General features: G+C 42.4%; 1 protein-coding gene across 8 annotated transcripts in view; it reads right to left on the minus strand.

Annotated features, from left to right (window-relative positions):
- dlg5a (discs, large homolog 5a (Drosophila)) overlaps window positions 1-22,984 on the minus strand; it is a 51,171-nt gene that overhangs the window by 25,637 nt on the left and 2,550 nt on the right. For 2 of the 8 annotated variants that reach the window (XM_023808098.2, XM_023808099.2), the window contains exons 2-5: window positions 12,469-12,546; window positions 4,268-4,336; window positions 2,761-2,929; window positions 1,004-1,147 (exon numbers count right to left, since the gene is read on the minus strand). In XM_023808098.2, coding sequence (XP_023663866.1) covers window positions 1,004-1,147; window positions 2,761-2,929; window positions 4,268-4,336; window positions 12,469-12,546 — 460 coding nt within the window. Of the gene's footprint in view, window positions 1-1,003; window positions 1,148-2,760; window positions 2,930-4,267; window positions 4,337-4,840; window positions 5,059-12,468; window positions 12,547-22,984 lie in introns of those variants that run through there. The other 6 variants (XM_023808100.2, XM_023808101.2, XM_023808102.2 and 3 more) reach the window with 5 other exon arrangements.

A 22,984-nucleotide genomic window follows, 5' to 3' on the forward strand; every position in this document is an offset into this window, starting at 1 on the left:
TGGACAGAGGCCCGGCAAAAAGAGCCCCTGCCGACACGGGGGCGAGCGAGAAGCCGGGGCGAGCGAGAAGCCAAGGCGGCGCTGCGCGGCGGCGGCTCGGTCAGGGGAACGCGGGGCGGTCCGAGCATATGCCAGCCTCCAGGCGTGATGAATAAGCCAGCCAGACGCTCAACAGAAACTACTGCTGCACTTTAATACACGGTGACCTCACTAGACTCCTCCTTACCCGTGTGGAGAAGTAACAGGGTGTACCGGGAGACAAGCAGGGGCCAGCTATCCCCAATTAAGACCCACCAAGGACAGGGAGCGATACAAAGTGAACAGGAAAGCTTTCGAGCTCCAACGTACTGACCAGGACGGTCCCAGCGAACTTACAGATTAACCGATTAACAGGACTTGTTCCAAGATGATAATACCTGGAGCAAGAATGAGTAACGGAGATAATATGTGACATAAGCTAGAGCTGATTAAGCAAAATGCTAACAATAAAGGACCTACGGAATTCATATCAGACGGAAATAAAATTTTAATAGCTACATCCATGGGGATCTTCTGAGCCAAACAGCCAAGTACAACTCTCTCTGTAGCATGACACAATAAGGGCCAACAGAGTGGGCAGGGGTTTGAACTTCATAGTCGAATCTGAAAACTGAACGCAGGGAGGAGCAAGCAGACCGCAGTGTATATAAATTCAAAATCATCCCATATTCAGCCTGGAAGAAAATAACCCCACTGCTCTTTGGAGATTCATGAATGATGCAGGGAGATGCGGCAGTGCAGCACGCCGCCGCTAAAACCCAACACTAAGTGCTTTCTGAGCACCCGCTGCCTGTGGGCCGGCTTACGCAGATCCAGCAGCAGGATCGCCGCGGCCAGCTGACCTGTCCCCGCTTCCTCCCCGAGCGCCTGGACCGTGCATCAATGCGCACTCCCTTTCTGAGATGACGACACGGCACTTCTTGCGGGGGGGGGCAGGCCTCCTGAGAACGCGGCAGGCACTTACTGGTAGAAGTCGGCTTCCTTGACGGCCTCCTCGCACCTCTTGAGCGTCTTGGTGTGCTGGTTCTGCAGCGACTGCAGGTCGGCCATCGCCTTCATGCACTGCATCTTCAGCCGCTCGTAGTCGTGGCTCAGCTTGGAATTGGGCCTTGGGGATGCAGGACGGGAAGCGCATTTCAAAACAGAGGCAGGATAGGACTTTGCTCAGTAGGATAATGCTTTACCCTGACGTCACGAGACTGCAAAGCCAGAAACGCTGGCATAAGCCCTTTCATGGGAGCTGGACCAGCCTATATTAGGGTAACCAATGTTAAACCATGTGTAGCTATAATGGCATAAAGGGGATCAAACTGCACACTAATGATTAACACATAAGGGCCATTCGCACCCAAGTTTAGGAATCTAGTTCCTGGGCCGTTTCGACTGGGAACTTTTGTAGTTCCTGGCCACTTGTGTTCCTTTCTCTCCACACAACAGGAACTGGGACCTAAACAAGCACAGTAGATGCAAAAAGTTCGTAAAAATCATACTCGCGATTATTTTGGTCAATACTGAGATCACGATTATTTAACATGTTTACTCAGACTTTAGAAATATTACGCATTTACTGGACTTAAAAAAAAATATATATATATATAAAAAAACTTGGATATCCTTGAAATAGTATTCAACTGAGAAACAATAAGAGTCTGAAAAAAGGGGCACTGGATTTATAACAAGACTAAACAGGAGTATCATTCTGAAATGTTGCACAATAATCACATTTTACCTCAATTATTTTGAATTGATAATCACTGGAAGCCAAAGTTGTAACAAATTCAAATTCGATTAAATGCCCATTCCTAACTCTGCTACAGTTATGCTTTCATTTTTTGGGGTATTGATCATGCAATATGAAAATATGGAACAAATCACATTATACTTATGCAGCCCACGACATGTTTATGATTCATTATTAAATCTGCCCAGTAGATCTATTTCCACGGTACAAGAAACTACATAACGTTATTTCACTAACAAGTGCTGGCAAGTTTCACTGCCAGCATGGGCGATGTATGTCGGTTATTGATCGAATTTTCCGATGCAGAAATATGGGGATGCAAGCAAAAATTGTATTTGTAAAGGCATGTAATGTAACCAAGATAAAATAAAAAAAATAATTCCATCTTCACATTTTTTGCTCTGTTGCTATTTTCACTTCCAACTTAGCGCTGCTGCTTATGGTCAACTGATTAGCAAAGTTTATCCCTATAAGCCTCACCCAGTAGTTCTTGGTTCAGCAAAAAGTACCTACTCTGGAGTAGGGACTAAAAAAGGTCTAGGAAACACCCCCGAGGACCTACAATCAGGCCAAGCTCCTGGGGGTGAGAAAACACCTATTCAAAAGGGCATAAAGAAAGGATGAGCACTGCTACCACTGCATCCAGTGGCCTGCATGCTGACACAAACACCAAGCAGTCATACCCAACTAGGATGAACTGGACACAACCACTAATAGGTGGTTGACCTCTGTCAGGGAAACCACAGCAGCATCCGCAAACACCGGTTTCATGTTACGCGTCTGACAGTTCAGTAATTACATCTACTCACCAAAAAACATTTTTTAATAAACACTTCTTTCATACTCAAAAGCATAAAACAAACAAAAACCAATTTAAATCAATGAGCCACAGAGGAACTGGTTTTAATTTAGGCTGCTGATCTCATTCATGCGCAGCGGAAAGGATGCAGACAAACTGAGTGCTGCTCCGGGTCCCGTACCGACAGTCGTCGAAGGTGGTGCCGGGGGAGGAGAGGGCGAGGCGTTTGCGTAGCTCATCCCGCTCACGGGTCACCTGCCGTAGCTGGAACAGCACCGTCTCCAGCTTGTCGTTGGCCTGCTTGCTGTCCGTCAGCGCCGGCGGGGGGGAGGAGGCTTTACCGGTCGTACCTGCAACGGTAAGCATGTGACTGCGGGCAAAGCAATTCCCTCGGACCATGGCGCATGGGACGCAATCCAGGGTCCCTGGCCAGGGCATATACAAGTATAGCTCCTAGCTTACAGCAGGACAGGGCCTTAGATCTAGTGATATTATCATGTCGGCATAACTGAACTGATCATATAGACAGTATGCGTTCACTGCGTTATTAGCTTTAACAAATTAGCTAGCACTTACGAAATACTTAAGAAAATGGAAATTCAGGGGCACAAATGCTGAACATTTTGCAGTACTGCAGAATGCAGTAAATCTAAATGCATTAAGAAGGGAAACTGCTACGCTCTACAGTGATGACAAGGCGTTCAACTACAAGGGACAGGCTGACTGGCATGCTGAATCCTTCTGCCCTCGCTTCTGCACACGTCCGAAACATTAACAAACACCCAAGTGCGGCACGATGACAAAGCGGTAATCATTTTCCGCATGACAGGTAAGGCCGGAGCACAACACAAGTGCAATGTGAAAAGTCTGTGATACCCTTTCCTCCCCATATTCACATCAGATACAAAGCATTTATTTGACAAAATTCAATGCATTGTGCAGTTCGGAATAACTGATCTGGTTAACAAGGGTGTTACAAAACATTCCTGACAGCAACGTCGCAATGAAAATTTACTGCTGTAAAATGCAGCTGGTGCTCCCTCCAGGAAGAACGTGAATTTTTAAGGTTACAACATACTCTTTGCATTGGGAGAAAATAACTATGATGGCAGCTACTGACCAACCCCACAGCATCACACTACGTCACCCAACTGTTGACAGCGGCTGGGATAACCGTTCCTACGTTGTATTGCTGAAACGATGTAAATTACGTTCAACGTATGCGGCTAAAGGTCTTCAGCCAGAAGGAGGATAATTTACACCATCTGCTGTTGAATAATGACATTTAAATTCTAGCCCTCAAAAATAAGACGACCCACTTTTTTTAGATGCATTTCTTTTTGGTAAAAAAAAAAAAAAAAAAAAACACACCATCTTATATTTGCGGCAGATCGTATAGGAAAATTATAGGCATATCGTAATACCGCGGTTCATGTACCTATTCTGGATATCCTTGAACTCCAAATAGTATTCAACTGAGAAACAATAAGGGTCTGAAAAATGGGGCACTGAATTTATAACAAGACTAAACAGGAGCATCATTCTGAAATGTTGCACAATAATCACATTTTACCGTACCAAACAGTTTGATGATATATTGTGTACCGTTACACCCCTAATATAAACACACTAGACTATAACACACATCACCCATGAAACATTCAGCTGAATTTGAACCCCAGACCTACCTACACTGCTGAGCGAGCTGCTGCTTTCAGAGTCAGATGGCATCGTGGACAACACGCTGTACGTAGAACCTTTATAAGAGCGAGGGGAAGAGACTGTTAGAACATAACCACAACACTGCAAAACAAGCTTTCCATCAAAACCCAAAGCGTACAAATAAAACGGAACAGATGGAAAATGGGATGACTGGAACATGAACTTGCAACTTTTGTGTGTGGTAAAAGGCTACCAACCAATGTTGTCCAAACAGAGAAAACCCCCTTCAAGGTCTCATACAAGTCACTGGTTTCCAAATTCTGAAAGCTGAACCCCATTCAAAGCCAAACCATTGGGTTCTTCTACAGTCCACTGGCCTTTCCATTCCGGTTAAATAATCATTTATGATTTCTTAACGGAGTATAACACATCCCCAGTGACTATTTTTCTGTCATCGCTCTAAAAGACCAGATGATCCAATGACGACTTCCTGAGCTGGGTGGCTTTCAGCGGGACCTCTGGCTTTACCATCAGAGTGCCGGCACGGCTTACAGTACACGAGAAACCGAATGGCACCCAAATAGAAGAGTCACACTTACAGGAGAATTCCATCTGTTTAAAACGGCCCAGTGATGCTGCAAGCATTAAAAATAAACAACAGCATATTGACTGCAAACAGAGCGCCTGCAATTCATCATATGAAGAAAAAATAAATAAATTAAAATCACCACCCTCTGGTATCACCAGAAACTCGAGCTCCAGTTGACGCCGTAGGTCCAAAGATGCAATATTTACAGTATTTCTGGCATGATAGACAACACCTATATTACTCTGTCAGATCTTCCCTAACCCTTCCATTTGTAATCCTCAGTTTCCCATGAATCCGTGGTACTTTGAAACCTGTAGTCTAAATGGTGGCGAGATGCTGCCAAGAACCATACTGTGATCCATATGGCACACAAAACAATCCCCGAACTGTACGAGAAGAGAAAATGGACGTTATTTCATGGTTATTTCTACTGCAGCAAAACATCAACCTACTTCAGTGTTTCCTTTAACAATCCAGACCAAAATCACAGATCAATGACCAAAATATATCAATATTTTATACGTAAAGAAATAGTCATAAGCTTTTCTATAATGCCAAACGTCATATTAAATGACACGAGGCAAGCAAAGGGCAGATGCTAGTTAATGCCAGGTGATCCAAGCTAGAGAGTATTTACGGGGAAACGGTAAGCTGTTATCGACATCATATCCTCAATAAATGCCCTTTAATCTGGTCAAAAATAATAATGAAGAAAAATCACAACACAACCCATCTTTCCAAGCATGTATCCATTTAATTAAACAGCAAACCACTTTTAAAACCCTTTTAACAAAAAAAAAAACAGAAAACAATAGGAATTCCCTTATTGATACCCTTGAAAATTTCATTCAAGTCAGAGTGAACAGTGCAGCTTAAAATCCCCCCCCCCCCCCAATACACACAAAAAAACAAAATCCCTCCCACCCAAAGGATACCCTGGGGCTGTGACAAGGCACAGACTAATTAACTATGAGACATTAAAGCCTCGAAGCTGTCAAGGCAGACCCACGCAGCAGCTGCAATACACCCAGCAAGGCCTTGGGAGGGGGGGGGGGGGCTTTCATCTCTGACAGACAGTGGATCTGCCCCTGTTCCAACAATACTCCACATAGTCACTTTCCAGAAAGCTCTGAAGCAACACAGCACCTCCCTTTGAAATGCAGAACACTCCGAACAAAATAATAAAGATGGGTCGGTGTGCGGCTCAGCGGGAGAGGATGCTGTGCTCGCCATCGGAAGGTTGCCGGTTCAAATCCCGCAGTTGGCAGAGTAATGTCATGGGTGAGCCCTTAAAGGCGGCCCTTAACTCCAATTGCTCTAGGACCTGCCTGACCCAGCCAATAATAAAGCAGTGCTTCTCATCTCCAGTACGGAGGACCCACTGTTATTGGCTGATTGAGGGGTCATCCCAAAAACCCTCATCCACAGGGGCTCTCCGTGGATCAGGTTTCCTACCCCTGTGCTAAATAAAATGAACACAGTTCACATTGAGAGCTTTCTGTGCATTTGCTCTACCTGGTCACAAATGGCTCAATGCCTGTTTCTTGTAAAAGGAGGCGTCAATAGACTTAACATTGCACAAGGCATGGCTCATTTTAACCTCTGGTATATGGGCAGTTCACTAAAAACACCATCTAGCTGAATTCCTCGCCCAATCATGAAACAAATTAACTATCCTTTAACAGGGCGATCGAACAGAGAAGTAACTGTCACACAAATCTAGTTTTTACCTAATTTTCCGAACAGACAACTGCTCATCAGTTACTCAAAACTAAAATCGGAATGACCTAAAGTGATAACTGAAGAAACACAGTTGCAGCCAGAAACCAAGTTACTTATTTCATTAGTGGGTATATGATGCAAAATATTCTTTTCTGAATGCTGGTAATCGTACGACGGTTCCACAACAATTAAAGAAGCCAAAACATAGGATGTGTCGTGCATTTGCACGCACAAAAATAAACCGACAAATACAGTTCAGCGTATTTAAATATGACATCACTACAAAGTAAACGAGAAAAGCCTTTCAAGCGCGAAATAACTAGGTCAGTGGAGGACTGTGCCTTGCCGGGGGTAACTCTTCTTTGAAGTATGCACATTTCATATATAACAGTTGCTACTTTTTTTCTCCTCCCCTCTGACCAAAACGAACCTGATGGCAGAAACCTGCAGTGGTTCTGTGCGTGTCTGGACACCAGAACCCACTTAAAAAATACATCATTACAAAGACATGCCTTAAAATATTGATCAGCCTCTGTATTATGTATAGCATTCGATCACATACATTTGTGCCGTCTTTATATTCAAAAAGAAAAAAAACCCTGATCATTTATTCTAGCCATGCAGTCACACACAGTTGGGGGACTGCTCCATTTACACAAACGACCAACAAAACTGAGAGCTCACTGGACAGAAAAAAGAACAAAACCATTACAGAGCTACAGTGGACACAAGCCCCAAAGGCTAATGTTGGACCATTCCCTTCCCCCCACAAAGGCTGGTAAAGGTAGTTCTTCCAAGACGAGTGGATCAAGTTGGTTTTCTAAAATGACCTTCACTAACTCTACCAGGGTGACCATAAGGTGTGAGGAGCCCTGAGATGTGACTCCTATCAGCCTCCCCTACCCATGATTTACCTTCAGTACAGCTCTGTACCGATACCGGGGAGCCATTTTCCTGAACAGGCTCCCCAGTCACAGCCAAACATCCATTTTTTTCTATGATCTACCCCAACATACAAAAGTGTTCCTGCAATGATTTAGCCTCAATTGCTCTCCAGTCACTTATGTTCATATACAACAACAGAAAAAATAAAAACAATTCTGCTTTTCAGCACTAATTAGTTTCTGCTCTGCTGTGGGTGGAATTGCTGATTCAACTTTTTGTCAGCAACCTCTGTCCCTGATGTAAAACCTCGTACTCGGGATAAAGAGGGAGCCTGACAAACGGTTCTGTTTACCCACATCTCAGGACACTAAATCAAACAGACTCTGGCAGTCTCACTTGCTGTAGGAGCCTTTGCTGTGTGTAAGGCAGGCTCAGGCCAGTTTTAATCAAAGTCCCCCTTCCCATCAGGCCACTGTGAAGGGGGGGGGGGGGGTAATATGCCTGCAGAGCAGGGGCATCACATGGATCAGGCGTTCTTTGTTTCCTTTGCCTGCAGTTTCCCATGAGTCTGTTTGGCTAGACACCCTCACAATGGGCAAGGTTCACAGCAGCCAGCCACTTGCCGCTTCTTGGCAGTCATGTGATCTTATGCTGTACGTGGTTCTTCAGCACTGAACATGAATGGGCAGTTGTCTGCTGGCGATCTGGCGATTGTCTCCTTGAGAAGTCCACGGAGTGCTGGCCCGCATTTCTCCACTAGACCACCTTTTGGGCATCGGGATCCCAGATGCCACCCAAGGTGAAGCACAACCTCCCACATAAACACTGTGACTAAACACGCGAAACTATACTTAGCCGCTGAATTCTAGAACAACGCATGACTATTGTGAAACCACCATGGCTACCAGCCAATAACTGTAGAAATTGAATGATTGAAGACCAGTCCTCTAAGGGATGTTGCAGCACTAAATAACACCCATTCCGTTTCTCTGTGGTTTTTATTAGGGCTTGGAGATCTCCTCCCTTACTTCTCACATTCCAGTCCTCCATCATCTCCCACATTCCAGGTTTGTAAATACAAAGCTGCCGTACCTCCCATACAGATGAAGGAACACATCTGGTAGACCTTACATTAAAATCCAATTTAACATTTTTCAAAAGAAACTTTAAGAAGATAAGGTTTAAGAAATATTAAGGGGAGGGATAAGGTGGCCATCGATCCCACACGAATTGACAGGTCTCTTACAAGGCATTGTCTCAAAAATGAAACACCCCAGGGCTCTCTCGTGGATCCCAGGACCCATAAATAAGCGACCGTGGGAACGGTGGGCTCTCGATATAAAACATCCAAGATGTTCGCACTGAAATACACTGTGCATTATAACCACAAAGCATGAAAAGTCAAGCAGTCACAAAAAAACTGGTTAAAAAAATCCTGAAACATATACCTAAGATATACAAAGTTTGTGTGTTCAAAGATCTAACTTGGAACTTTTTAATTTTAACCTGATTAACGCATCAACTACAAATTCACAGACACCAGACAACGGAACGGTGTATAGCAAGATGGAGGAACTCAGACGGCACACCATGCAAACCTTCAACCTTGCCACTGAATCTTTTACAGCCAAAGGCACAGGATAATATTTATCTCCCTAGCAGTGCAGTTCTTCCTGTTTTGTTGCATCATAAAACCTCTCAAAGGCTGACCGGTGAGGTCACCGAGTCTTCCCTGCATCCTTATGGGAAGTGGAGTTCTCAACACAATGGCGGCCATTTTCTGTAGTGCTGTCTTCAGCACGCCACAATATTTTATATTATTTATTATATATAAAAAATACATATATGCACGACAGCACTGGCAAGGAGAGAGAGAGACCTAAAAATAAGGCAGTAAGAAGCTTTCCTCTAATTTTAAAGAGTTGTCAGGGATTTTAAAAAATGGTTCTTGATATGCCTGAACAGTCACTGAGTCACTGTTTAGGTGAGAAACGTTTCTGTTCAAAAGAGTAATGGTGACCTGACCAAAGAAAAATGCCTCTAGTACACAAAACCCTCATAATTAAAGTTTTTAAATTGAAACTAAGATGAAAAGTCTCCCACAGCTACAGCTGGGAAAAGTGGCAACAGTTTCATTTGCTTTCAAAGCAGGTCGATCACTTTAACACAACATTACTCCCCTGAACGGGAACTGGCCATCTTGACCACCTGTCACCAGGTGCACATTAAGGAACTGGTATCCTTAATGTGCACATCAAAAGGGGGGGGGGGGCGGTGGGGGGTCATCTAAGAGACGTGACAGGCATGTCTGGCTGTCATGAGAATCAAAATTTTGCTCCCTCATTGCCTGCACACACACAAAACAAAAAACAAATGTGCAGAAAAAGAACAGATCTGGCTCCATCCACCAAACGAACGTGGACCACATTTGCAAACAGCACTGTTCATCCTTAGCAGGGGTGTCACAGTGCGTGCATTATACTGCAATATCCTGCACCACTTTGCATGTGGCTTTCATCAACCACTGGTGAACATGGCAACAGGCACACAAGATGGATTAGCTCGTCTTCGCTAATTATATATGGCAAAAATAGAAGCATTTTCTGAAGAAGTGTACACAGCATATGTAACCAATCATCACCCAGCATCACAATTTGTGACATTAAAAGTTACAACTGCATGTCTTTAGGTGCACAATATCCAATAAGAGCGTGAAAAAGAATCACAACTCAGGGAACTAAGTACCCTGCATTTCATCATATTATCAAACGAGTAAAATCATTCGTAGAACAGGGCACCATACTCGTTTCGCTCCCTCCCACCATGCACATTAAACATGAGCTCCATTATGACATCAAAACACAGATTAATGGGGTAATCAGCCTTTCAGGAATAACTAGCGGCAAACATATACTCGGTGACAAAAACGGTTAAGCACTCAGACGGAGTGATGGAAATGAAACGAATCTGCACGTGGTGAAAGGTCATGTGACTATAGCAATGATTATATCATCAGATGGGCACACTGCTGGTCCCATGTCAATAGGGTGCAGCACTCCCTTCCCCCCCCCGGGCCTGGATACATGCAGAGATATGGTGCGGAAGGGAGTCATACAGCTGTTGTATCCTCTCTTGCGGTAAAGTCGGCCAACAGCTGTTGTTGGCCCTCGAGATCCTGCAGACTGGCACTGGGTCTGAGTTCACGTCCAAGTTGATCCCACACATGTTCGATTGGGGAAAGATCGGGGGACCTGGCTGGCCACAGGAAAACCCCAACATGACGCAGGCAGTCCATAGACACACGTGCCATGAGTGGACGGGCGTTGACTTGTTTAAGGACTGTACCAGGGTGCTGTCTCAGGAGGGGTAAGACATGCGGACACAGGATGTCACTGACGTAGCGCTGTGCAGTCAGGGCCCCCCGAGTCACTAGCAGAGATGACCTGAAGTCATACCCTAAGGCTCCCCACACCATGATGTCATACCCTAAGGCTCCCCACACCATGATGTCATATCCTAAGGCTCCCCACACCATGACGCCAGGAGTAATGCCAATGTGTCTCACCACAACATTGGCAATATTGGTCCTCTCCCATCGGCACTGCCATAAGCACACCGGATGGTCATCCGTGGTAATGCAGAACCGAGATTCATCGCCACTCGTAATCAGTCCATGCCTCCCGGTTACGGTACCAGTCCAAACACAGTCATCTCTGCACTGGTGTGAACGGCAGGCTACACATGGGATGGTGAACCCGTAGTTCGGCTGATGCCAGTTGTCGAGACACGGTGTTGGGTGACACGGGGTGCTGTAGAGAGTCCAATACCTGTGTCCGGATGGCAGGCGCAGATGTCATGGGGTTCTGTAATGCTTGGCGCACTACACAATGATCCTCCCTTGGTGTGGTCTGTCTTGGGCGACCGGAACCTTCACGACGTGTGTGGGTGCCCTCACGTGCCCATTGGTTCCAACACGACGACCACCCGGCCTCATGCAAACCCACAATGCGACCCCCATCAAACTCCGTCAAGTGCCGGTAATGCTCTCTAATGCGTTTAAGGAGCATCCTCTGTGTCTGGTGACTAAAGATGCCAGCGCCTTGCAAATCGAATCATTTATATACCCATTGCTGATCTGCACATGTATCAAATTACATCCAAATCAGACCATTACTACTGGGTGCTTAACTATTTTTCTGTCACTGAGTGTGTGTTGAGGTGTTCCTATTCTGGATGCCAAGTGCATCGAGCCATTTTTATTTTATTTTTTCCCCCCAAATAGAGAGATGCACCTCAGGTCATCCAACAAAATAGACCTTGATTTCTCTGCAAAATGCCATTTGTCATCCAGACATCGTTTTTGCACGTAACCTCAAAGTATTTCAATCTGTTGCGGAAACAAGAAGCATACCACGGAAGGGTGTGGTTTATTTGTGAGTCATAGCACACCCAAGTTTTATTATGTGACAGTGCACTTTTGTACATGCATAGGAGGACAGATGTTTAATAATACCAGAAAGTACATCCAGCTTAAAAGGAAAGGATTTCCATTAAGTTAACAAAAAAAATTATATCTGAGAAATTTTGGCCCAGAACATGAGAGCAGGTGAGTGTTGAATTGAGGAAAAGCCAGTCAAATAATCATTTGTCTGTATTGGTGATAAGGGAGTGAGTGACTCTGGAAACATTAAAGAGAAAAGCTGCTGGAATTCCTCCCCGATCCATTTTCATTAAGCTACACCTGTTTCAGTACTTCTTCCCACGCAATAAGGCATCATGGCTAAGAGCAACGTTAAGGCACACAGTAAGGGTGGAGGTTTATACCGCATTAGTCTGCAAATCATTTTTCTGAGTATTCAACCAGCTTTGGACTTTATATTCTGCTGTTCCATGACCTACGTTTGACAGACTTAAGAATTTAAGAGCCACGGTCTTAGCACATTTTCACCATAATAGCCAAAAAAAAAAAACTTCTAGATGTACAAGTCATTTTTCAATGAGAGGGGGGGTTAGTGTCACATAGAACAGTACCTGAAAACGTGTTAGATGTTTTGCCTGTGTCATCTGATGAAGTATTACATCTTTGCCACTCTGGCCAAGCGAATTTCTCTGGAGAGAGACAGAGGGAGAGAGGGAAAGAGGGGAAAGACGTATTAGGTGAGTAAAGCAAATGTATTAGTAAATTGTAAGTGTTGAAGGTTTGAGAAGTGAATAAATTGGGTAAAAAGAGAATACATGCATTTTAAATTTGAACAGTTTTAGGAAGAATTGAGACAGATTTTTCTTCAGTTCCAAAGCAACTGCTGAAACACAAATGTAAAGTAAATAAATGAATTAACCATAAACAAGACCTTTTCCTAAAACCTTTAGGCAAAATTATGAACATGCAATTTACAGGTCAACGAAAATTCTTTCATGCAAGTTCTGAGCTCAATCCATCTATAAATTTATAAAGATCGCAGGCTTCGTGGAAAAGTTCCCCTGCAGACTGGGGAGGAGGGGGTGCATTAGAAGTCAACAAAAAGCCCAGGCGTGTTTACTCCCCTAAATTATTTACTACCGTTGCCACTAGAAAGACAGGAAATGCTCAGGAAAGCCAATCTATTTACTAAAAAGTTTGACAAGGACATAGTCAAAGAAGCAAAAGAGCTGTGGTACAGCTCAGGACAGTAATGACTCTCCCCAGGTCACAATGGGGTTACCTTCCGATAAACCTATCGTACGGCAAAAAATGCATTTTAGTACAGTACACCTAATAAACAGTTCACCCCAGTGTTTCCCAACCCGGTCCTTGGGGAACCCTGGACAGTCCATGTTTTTGCTCCATCCCAGCTCCCAGCCAATCAGGAACACCGAATACCTGTTACAGGTGCGCTGGGAGCTGAGAGGAAGCAAAAACATGGACTGTCCGGGGTTCCCCGAAGACCGGGTTGGGAAACACTGGGCAAGCCTAGCCTTCCTTAAACATGCATTGAACAATTACAGTAGCCTACAGTTGAGCAAAATCATTAACATAAAGCCTATTATAAAGGGTTGAATATCTCATGTAATTTATTGAATAATGTACATGGATTTACCCATCGTAAAAACAAAATATCGTAACACGGACCATTGTAACCCAGGGAGTGTTTGTATAACCATCCCATATAGTTCAGGGCCATTAAAAATTTGAATGGTACCACGCTCCTCCTGCTTATGCGTTTAAGCAGGAATGCACAGAAAAATAAATTAGCTACACTCGTTTGTCTCTCCTTCACATAATTTTATCAGATGTAACAACCACAAACTGGCTGAATGATGTTTTGGAATTTACATTACATGGGACATGGTACACAACATACAATGAAATAAACTTGCAACATTAATCCCTGATAGAGAGAGTTCTACCTCTGCAATGGGACAGCTTACAGCCATGGAGTTTTCCAGGAAGCCTGTACTGCACTGATCACTGCAGAGACCGTCTGCACAGAGCTAACATTCGGTGCAGTTAGACCTTAGGCCTTTCTTGGCGTGTCAACACACTAGGTTTTTTTTTTTTTCAGTAAACATCATGTGTAATTACACATAATTGGGGTTGGCTTTCTCCAGAGATTTCTACAAATTCAGCAGTAGCACTGATATAGCACTGGTATGACAGTTCAGTAGGCTACTGCCTTGTTTTAAAAATAACCATCTTGTGCAAGGATTAACTTGCAGAAAACAACTACAATGCTATGCATTAAACTAAATTAAAACATTTCACACGAAACAGGAAGTTAAAAAAAAAAAAAAAGACTAATATAGCCCTCTGAGGATTTTCCATCTGCAATTAGACTGATAAAGTGGTGGTCTGGCTTAAATGTGTTGAAGCCTGGGGACAAAAATATAATCCAGGAAGGGTTCAGAACATGTCATTCAAGGGAAAAAATCCCTCTGCTCTAGCATACAGATGCATAAAATAACTATCCTAAGGCACTTCAAAGTTCAGGATAAGTCTATCATAGCCATTTACTTCGTTTCTCCCTCAAAATTCAGAGGGGGATTAAGTTCTGCGCCACATGCCACAGGACAAGGCTGAGTAACGTCATGTGACTGAGCGTTTCTGCAGGAGAATGTAAGTGACACTGTTTTATGGGGGGTGGGAGGAGTTTAAGTGGCCTGGCTCTCTCAGCTGACCGCTGTATTGGAGCCGCACGGGAACCTGCTGAGGTCCTGGCAGCCCGCATTGATAGATGTGCCATTCCACCCAGAGGGACTCGCTCTTCTGGGCTGTGCTTTGTAGCTTTGCAGTGTGACAAACAGCCATTGGCTGACAAATGTGTCTATTGGGGGAGGAGGGCTCTCTGCCCTCAGTGCTTCCTGGGAAGGATCAGGGAAGGGGGGAGGGGTAGGCAGGGAAAACAGGAAATAAATACACAAATGAAAGCACTGGGCAAGTCTAAATCCGTTTCTGATACACAAATCAAAAGGTACTCGTCACTATATTTAATACACATAACAGAACGTTGAATCAGCAGGATTGTAGCTCTACAGAGGGGGGTTAAAAATTTTCAGTGGTGAGAGGAGGGAGGATTTGAGTGCAATGTTTAAATTTAGTATGAAAAGGAAAGTGCATTGATTTTAAATCTTTAATACCAGAAAAGGGATAAGACAAAAATGAGTTTGATTACATTAAAGCTCAAAAAAATAGAAAAGAATAGCTGAACTATTAAAATCTACAAACTGTAAGGATTGTTTGACCAGAGATGGAATGTGTGTGGTAATTGTTAAAAGCATTAGCATTAACCCTACACACAAAATCTGTGTAGTTTTACACTGTCAAAACATGCATACTGCTTTCCAGAAACATCTATTTCAAATGGCCCATACAGCATTTCCATACTCACTAATCTAGCACATTTCAAGGTTGGGGAAGCACTGAACATAATCTGTTTTGTTTTTGTTCTTTTGTATTTTGGTGGAGGGAGAAAGCAAAAATAGAATGCTAATACTAATATTACCGCCATATTCGCAGGAGATGCAACTCCCAATAGGAATAGGGAGAAAATGTTCGGTTTTATACGCAGTAACACCACCGTAATGCTACATCCTTAATCAACTCTACTGGGCTTTACTACCCTCTCCCAAAATATTACTCATTACCCGTTTCCACAATACATATCACTAAATGGCATCTTCAGACCGGAAAATAAAAATTAACCACAGCAATTTTGCGGTGGGCTCATAGAGACTGGCTTTTACTGCTCCAGGCATGCAGGTGACTGAAGATAAAAAGGTCGTTTCCGTCTCCCGGGCAATGTCGACAGTGACATATGTTTAGGGGCTCCGTAATTAAAGGGCCGGTGGACACAGTTAACACCGGTGTAGTCACGCGCGCCTTGATTAAGGTGATTTTTTTCAGGGTGCTCTCCGTTATGCCGCTTTATCCGATCCCGACTCCTTCGGGGCAGCTAGCAAGCCGGACCGTCTTCAGTCTACTCGCCGATGGCGCAGTTCAAACGACCAGGTCAAAACGAAACACAAAAAGCTTGTTGTTTCCCCCGGCCTGGGCCCTCCTTTCCGTGGCACAGTGGCAAAACCAGTTAGCCCAGTAGCGTGGGGACTACTGTAACCACGGCTCAGCTTCACAGCCTCCCATGAACCGATGGTTAATGCACCGGTGTAGGGTTGCAGCGCCATGCTTCTGAAGGGGAGGGGGCTCACGGTTCAGGTGCGATGGGACAGCAGATGCCGGGATTCTTGGGGGCGTGTCACGGAGCTTCCGCAGGGCCCACTGGGCCGGAATGAACCGTGGCGTTCTCCACCCGAAATGCCCCCAGCAATGATACATCTGCATATTAACTCAGAGGGCAAACAAAACTGCACGCAGATGGCAGCCTAGCAAAGTAACGCAGTGCACAGACAGAACATAGTTAATCCTGGAGTGATGCTGACCTGAACTAGACACTAAGAGCTTCAAAAGTCAACTTCTTGCAGCAGACTTCCCTCCCGCCCCCCCCCCACCCCCACCTCCACCTCCTTAAATCTAATTAAACTGCTGAACAGAAGGGAATATATACTTGAAAACAGAAATCAAATGAACACTCTTGGGACACACACATTTGTATTCATATCTTTGCGGGGACTGTCCATCCATTTCTTTGCAAATCCCAACACTGACAACCTTAACCCTTACCCAGCCCTAACCTTAAGTAACTAAACAAAATACAAAGCTTTTGGCATTTTTAGGTTTTTGATTGCATTCACAGATTTTTAGAAAAATTGAATTTCCCCATTGGGGCCAGAAAAAAAAAAATGTTCCCCACAACGTCAAAATAACAGTTTTAAATCACGTTGTGAGGACATTTGGTCCCCACAATGTAATACATATCACGCATACACGGCCCAAACTCGAAAAGAAAGAAAAACCTCAATAAGGGTAGGACCTAAAGAGGGGGGTTTAATGAACTGAAAATAGGTCAACAAGGGTGGGGGAAGGGCTGCATGCACGAGAGACGCATCTCAACACACCATTGCATGAAATATTTCACAGAAGTACAAAATAGAAAAACTGTTGGCTTTTATTCAACTCAAAGTCCAATAAAAACACCTTTGTTACAGATTAACGTGGTACCACAGCAAATGGTGAGCAGAGCACCAAGCAGGGCGAGACACCCACTGAACTTATGCGTGTGAGAAGATGTTAAATATAACGCTGCACCATCCATAATCTGGGTTGCCGCGCTTGTGCAATCGAAGGGGACAGGCCAGAGGGAGGCAGGAAGAGCAGCGCAGCGAAACAGACTGGGAAAAGCACAGCGGAAATTGGTGGCTAGCAGCAATCCCAGCCGTCTGTGCCGAGCCGCTCGCTGCCAGGGGGTGGAGCCGGACAGGTTTGCTTTCCGGACACTTTAGGTAAATTATATCAGCAGAAATCGAGTGAAAAGGAGGGGGAAACCAATCAAAATGAGCACACTTAAATCCAGATGGCTGCGGGAAGCCTGTTGGTACGCGGATTAGAATCATATAAACGTAAAGAGTACTGCCAAAAATTTAAAAAAGACACTAAAAATGCAAAACAGCGGAAGACAGTGGTGCATTTTTTACTAGTTCATTTTATGTTACTTCACTCCATAGAAAAGACAAACTCTCTGAAAACAGCTCCCTAGAAAAGTATCCCATCCAGAACTCGGTTCCACGAAACCCCTACAGACTAAGGCAGTCTAGCTGCTGTAGCTGAGCTAAAGGCAAAATTGTTTCCAGAGGAAACCAGCTGCTAGACGAAAGAGTCACTTTTAACAACAGAAATTGCAAAACACAGTTGAAACGAGTCCGTGGAACGCAAAACTTGTAACATAGCAGATGAGTCCCAGAGCAATGATGTATTTTGGAATGCATAGTGAAACTCACCCGCAAACCATTAAAAAAATGCTCAGCTTTATTTACAGGTCAACAAGGGCAATCGGCAGTTCCTGAATTCTAACCACTAGAGGGGAAACCCATCTAAATCACATACAATTATGATTTCAATGGTTAAATATATAAAATTAACATGCTTTTACAGTTTAAAAATTGAAATACAAGCTCAGTACAAGCTATTGGAAATACAAAACAGAAGAGCATACATTAAAGGATTACACAGGGCGAAATCTATAAGATTCACTATATTTTGTAAAGTGTTCAACATGTATGGTACTACTGGAGACAGGGGCAAATTTATATTGTTATTTGTACAAGTATGTTGAATTTGTAAAATGCATGCAAGTGTAAACTGAAGATTGTCAAGAGATTTAAATTTTTAGATGAATTACCTGGACTATGACATGCAATATTAGTTTAGTTTTATAAAAAAAACATTATGCTTCCACTTCGTTCCACCAAGCAGATAACTTACATACTGTAATCATTTCAGCTGGCATAGTGTGATGGTCCTCCTACCATCTTAAAGGGCGTACAGACAGACTAAGAAATCAACAGCCCTTATGTGCTAATGTGTGGATTGTCTGAAATTTACAGAAACTAGATGCATGGTTTTCCTTGTCTTACGTCATTGTGCATTAAGGTCACTGCAGGTCACTGCCGTTTCATTAAGCACTACTTGAGAATTGACAGGGAGAAATTAGCCCAGAAGCTCCTAATATTTTACTGTGAAGTTGAAATCAATAGACCTCCAGCAATGGAAGGATGATGTAACCGATTCACTGCGGTAACCATGCAGTTTGTCAGCTGGTCTACATACACACTAAATTCTTGTTGTTGTCGCCCAGCTTATTCTTACTACTGAACAAGATGGATCAGCCTTATGATCCACCAAATTTTTTGCATAAAAGCATAAACGAGTACAGGGGGGAAAAGTTACTGAATAACTGAAAAATACAAATATAGGAGACGGGGCTAACAAAAAATAAAAGTTTAGCAGTGCCTCATTTTGAAAATGTTCTACTGAGAGATAGACACATACAATATAAATTCAGATTTTATTGCTTGGAAAATCTTCAGACAGGAGAGCCCATACAGATTCTTCAGAGTTAATAATTTCACATACCCCCCCAAATGATAAACTGGAGATGTAATGGGGGTAAGAACAATCAATGCAGACTAATTTCAAACTTATTTATACCCCATATACAAAATTGTGTGCAAAACATACTTAAATATATGGTTGAAACCATGCATGTTTATGTACTAGGGTTATTACTATTAATTGCAACAAGGGTTTCGAAGACAAAAAAAACTAAGTTGCTTCATAGTTCTGTGGTGAAAATGACATTTTCCCCATCTGTCATTTAAGATTTCAGAGCAGGACAGGTAAGAAACATTGGAAACACATAACTTCTTAGCGAATTTTATGCCCTGCCTCTTGTATATTAAGGTCACACAACAATCCCTTCATCGTTCCGAAAACAATGGCAGTGTTACTGCAGTATAAGTGAATTTAATTTTCAGAATGAGATCATCATTAACTAGCTCACAAATGTTGCAGATGTTAGCTGGCCAAAGCTTTTCTGCAGTTACTTGCAATAGCCAGGAGGAAAAAACTTTTCACTGAAGCAGGTGACTGAACAGGAGTGTCTTTCATCCTAATACAAATAGTTTTACGGTCACAGAAATATTCCCCTTTGCCGGAATATAGATCAAAGATGCACAGAATTTCCTAATTTCCATGAGATACTTCACAGCTTTCTGATGCAATCAGACCCAGGAGATTTCAGATTCTAACCTAGAAAATTCAAGAAACCGTAAACTGTGTTATACATTTTAAAAGAAAATCAGACTCTCATGCTACACTACAGCACAGTCAAACGCTAATTCCACAGATGAGTGCGTGATTCCCCATGCTTTCCACCTTGACCTATACTGGACAAGCAATTACTAAAAAAAAAAAAAACTGATGTTTATGCATGATCAGGTCATTCCGTAGGGCCTCGTAGGGCAAAGCTGGGCAATTCTTTCACTACATCAAGCACTACCACTCTGACATCTTCCTGTCAGCAGAATTCAAATTTACCGTGTAGCTACATAAAGCTCCACACCGTAAAGAAGGGTCTAGCCTTCGGACGCTGACATTAACTTTGGCTAATATGAATTTCCTATGCTTGGAAAGTCTCGGATTTATGGAACAAATGGGAGAACAGCACCAGCACTTCATACCAAGACCACCAGACTTCAGATTGAAACACGGAAAAGGGGGCACGATTTGCAGAAGAATGTAATCCGTATCTTTTTAGAGATGAACTTAAAACTAAAACGGCTTGTTATGAAATGATGCACATGCATACATACTGTCCTGCAATATTCTCCTTTGGAAAGGCGTGTTCTTCAATATTTATTCAGATGCTTTGCTGCTCTTATGTTTCTACAAAATGTTAATACCGCTAGAGTTCAGCAGACGAACGTTGCTTGGAAAGCCAAGTATTTCAATAGCATTAAAGATCACAGCAAAACCCTTGCACTGCCTTCCATCCCCAAAATTCAAGCTTTATCTACACTTAGTGCTTGCAGTGTGTAATTAGAAATCAATATTATCCTGCATGCAATGGAAAAGAAGGCTCAGAAATCAGGTTATTCTGCAGCTGCTACATTTCAAAATTCTCATTATTACACAGAGCAAATGCTTGTTCCTACTGAGAAGTGTGCCAGTTCATGAATGAAAAAGGCACTGTAGTGCACCATAAGGTCTAACAACATTATACATCATCTGCAAAGCTCGAAACACATACTAGCCATCTTACCTCACTAGAAACAGCATAAAAGCTCTGAAAACACAACATGGATTTCATTAGAAAAGTACAATTCGAGGGCCTTTTAATTATCAGTTACTTCTTGTAAATTAAATGGTTTATTCTGACCAGTGAATGATCAGGAAACCTGTGCCAAGACCAAATCAAGAGATAAAACTCAAAACATGGACTTTAGTGTCAACGATACCTAACTAAAAAAATGTATATGCAGGGGTGAATGTTGACCTTAGGAAAAGGATGTATAGCAGATTATGCATAAGGATTTGATAGGTGTGTTGGGGGACCGCAAACATTAAATACACTTAAATACAGAATTAAAATCTAGGGAAATCATAAAGAGAAATATGCAGTCCTGAAATCTGTCATGCTGCAATTCACTGGTTTATTACCGGTAAACAACTAAGCAGGTGTTTATTAAACTACTCACAAGTGTCATTTGAACTGATGTCATTCAATTTACTCTATAAATGTTTTGTTAGAAGGATGGAGAGATTACATCATTATGTAATTTAAAACCCACTGTCTTCATTTCATGGGCTGTGGAGTTAAAGCACAACAGTTTTACTCACGCGAACAATTGTGGGTACAGAAATCTTCACTCACCTTGCAATGAACGCAACCAAAAATATCATCAAGGAGGACTGAAATCGGGAACAGCAGCCTACTAATAGCCTGACCAATGTAAATTTCTTCAAAGAAATTCCAGAACTTTCCCAATATTACAAAACACCTTCAAAAAAACATTGAGAAGCACTGGCTCTCGGCAACCCCCACAAAGCCTAAAAAATGTATTTTAAACCAGTCACCCCGATTGGTTTCCAGCAGCATACTTATTGCTGACGAGTTTCTGAATGTTGTTCAGAAAAACTTCCCACCTATAAAGTGCAGAGTGCCGCAACATCACTTTTACTTTTTAAATTTTAAAATATCCGCCCTGTTTGGTTTCATTATAGCACACCCCAGATTAAAAACTACAGAGATTAAAAATGAATTCTAATACTAATATGGGTTTTTATTAAGAACAATCATCATGTCTCACAATCCAAACCAATTTTCATCAGTGCAGCAACATTAATATAAAATCTTGTTTTTAGAATTTAATTTGATAAAACAAACTTCCATTCAGCAATAAAGCATGAATGAATTAAGACAGCTATCCACATAGTCATTTCGAAGTATAAAAGAGGGCCTTTGTATAATCTATATGACATTTCTGTTTTGCTTTGACAAACTACTTGCGTATTCACTATGAAAGAGAATCAACGTGACTAAATTTACCAAAAGTTTTCCCCTTATTTTTCTGGGTCACAAAAACAAGCTGTCAGAATAGAATACAACTCAGTGACACCCTCAAAAAGACAAGCCACTCCACACTGCAAGAATCAGCCATCACTGCGCTTGCATTTTATTCATTCACTTCTTCCAAGTTTGTAACACATCAACATCAAATCTCATCCTGGAATTTTAGAAACTTTACACCAGAATTTGACTTCCACCACTAAATTTAAAAGTAAATATTTATTTGGTTTCGGATTGACTGTGTGCAACTCAAATGCATTTTTAAGTATCCAGTATTTAATCTGGAGAACATATTGGAAAGCAAATTATTGACACAGAAATTGATATTTTCAATATTTTACTGCCAAGTAATTTCAAAAACCCCAACCGAATCGTAGCAGAGGAATACAGCTATCAGACATTTAAGCATCCTGTTTCCACACTTCTTTATTACTAAGGACAGGTTGAGGGTGTAGGACAGCCACTAAATAATTAAGTCTGTAGCTAAAGAACACAGAAGCAGAACTGAGAAGCTTCTTTTAACTTTCAACATACTACTCAGTTCTAAAAGTAACGAATGACGTGACGTTGACAAACTTCAGAAACATCTTACAGGTAAAAGGATATTGATTTCACCCTTTTCAGATAATGGAGAAACACTTCCTAGATCAGAGACCATCGACTAATGTTAACAGCAGCACCATCAAATATCATTCAAAGATTTTCCCTTTTTGAAATTTTCATTCAAAATATCTACAAAATATATAGATACATACTGCAAAAAGCAAGGTCTTACTCTGCCCCCTCCCCCAGGAGTGCTTAAAAAGCAGGTAAATAAGGATAATGCAACTAAGATAGGCCACCACCCTCCATAACTAGGCTTAGGAACTAGTATTCTGGCTGCATGGTTCTGGTTAAGTCTAGCTCTATAACTTACCTAACATTTCAATCCCTTCTAAGCAGTACAATGGTTACAGCTGAATGCATTAGGCATGGGACAAAAAATAAAATCAAATAAACCATACGCATAAAGATTTTTAGCTATATATCCCACTTTATTACTATTGAGA

This window comes from Paramormyrops kingsleyae, chromosome 20, assembly GCF_048594095.1.
Source record: "Paramormyrops kingsleyae isolate MSU_618 chromosome 20, PKINGS_0.4, whole genome shotgun sequence".
Lineage (NCBI taxonomy): Eukaryota > Metazoa > Chordata > Actinopteri > Osteoglossiformes > Mormyridae > Paramormyrops > Paramormyrops kingsleyae.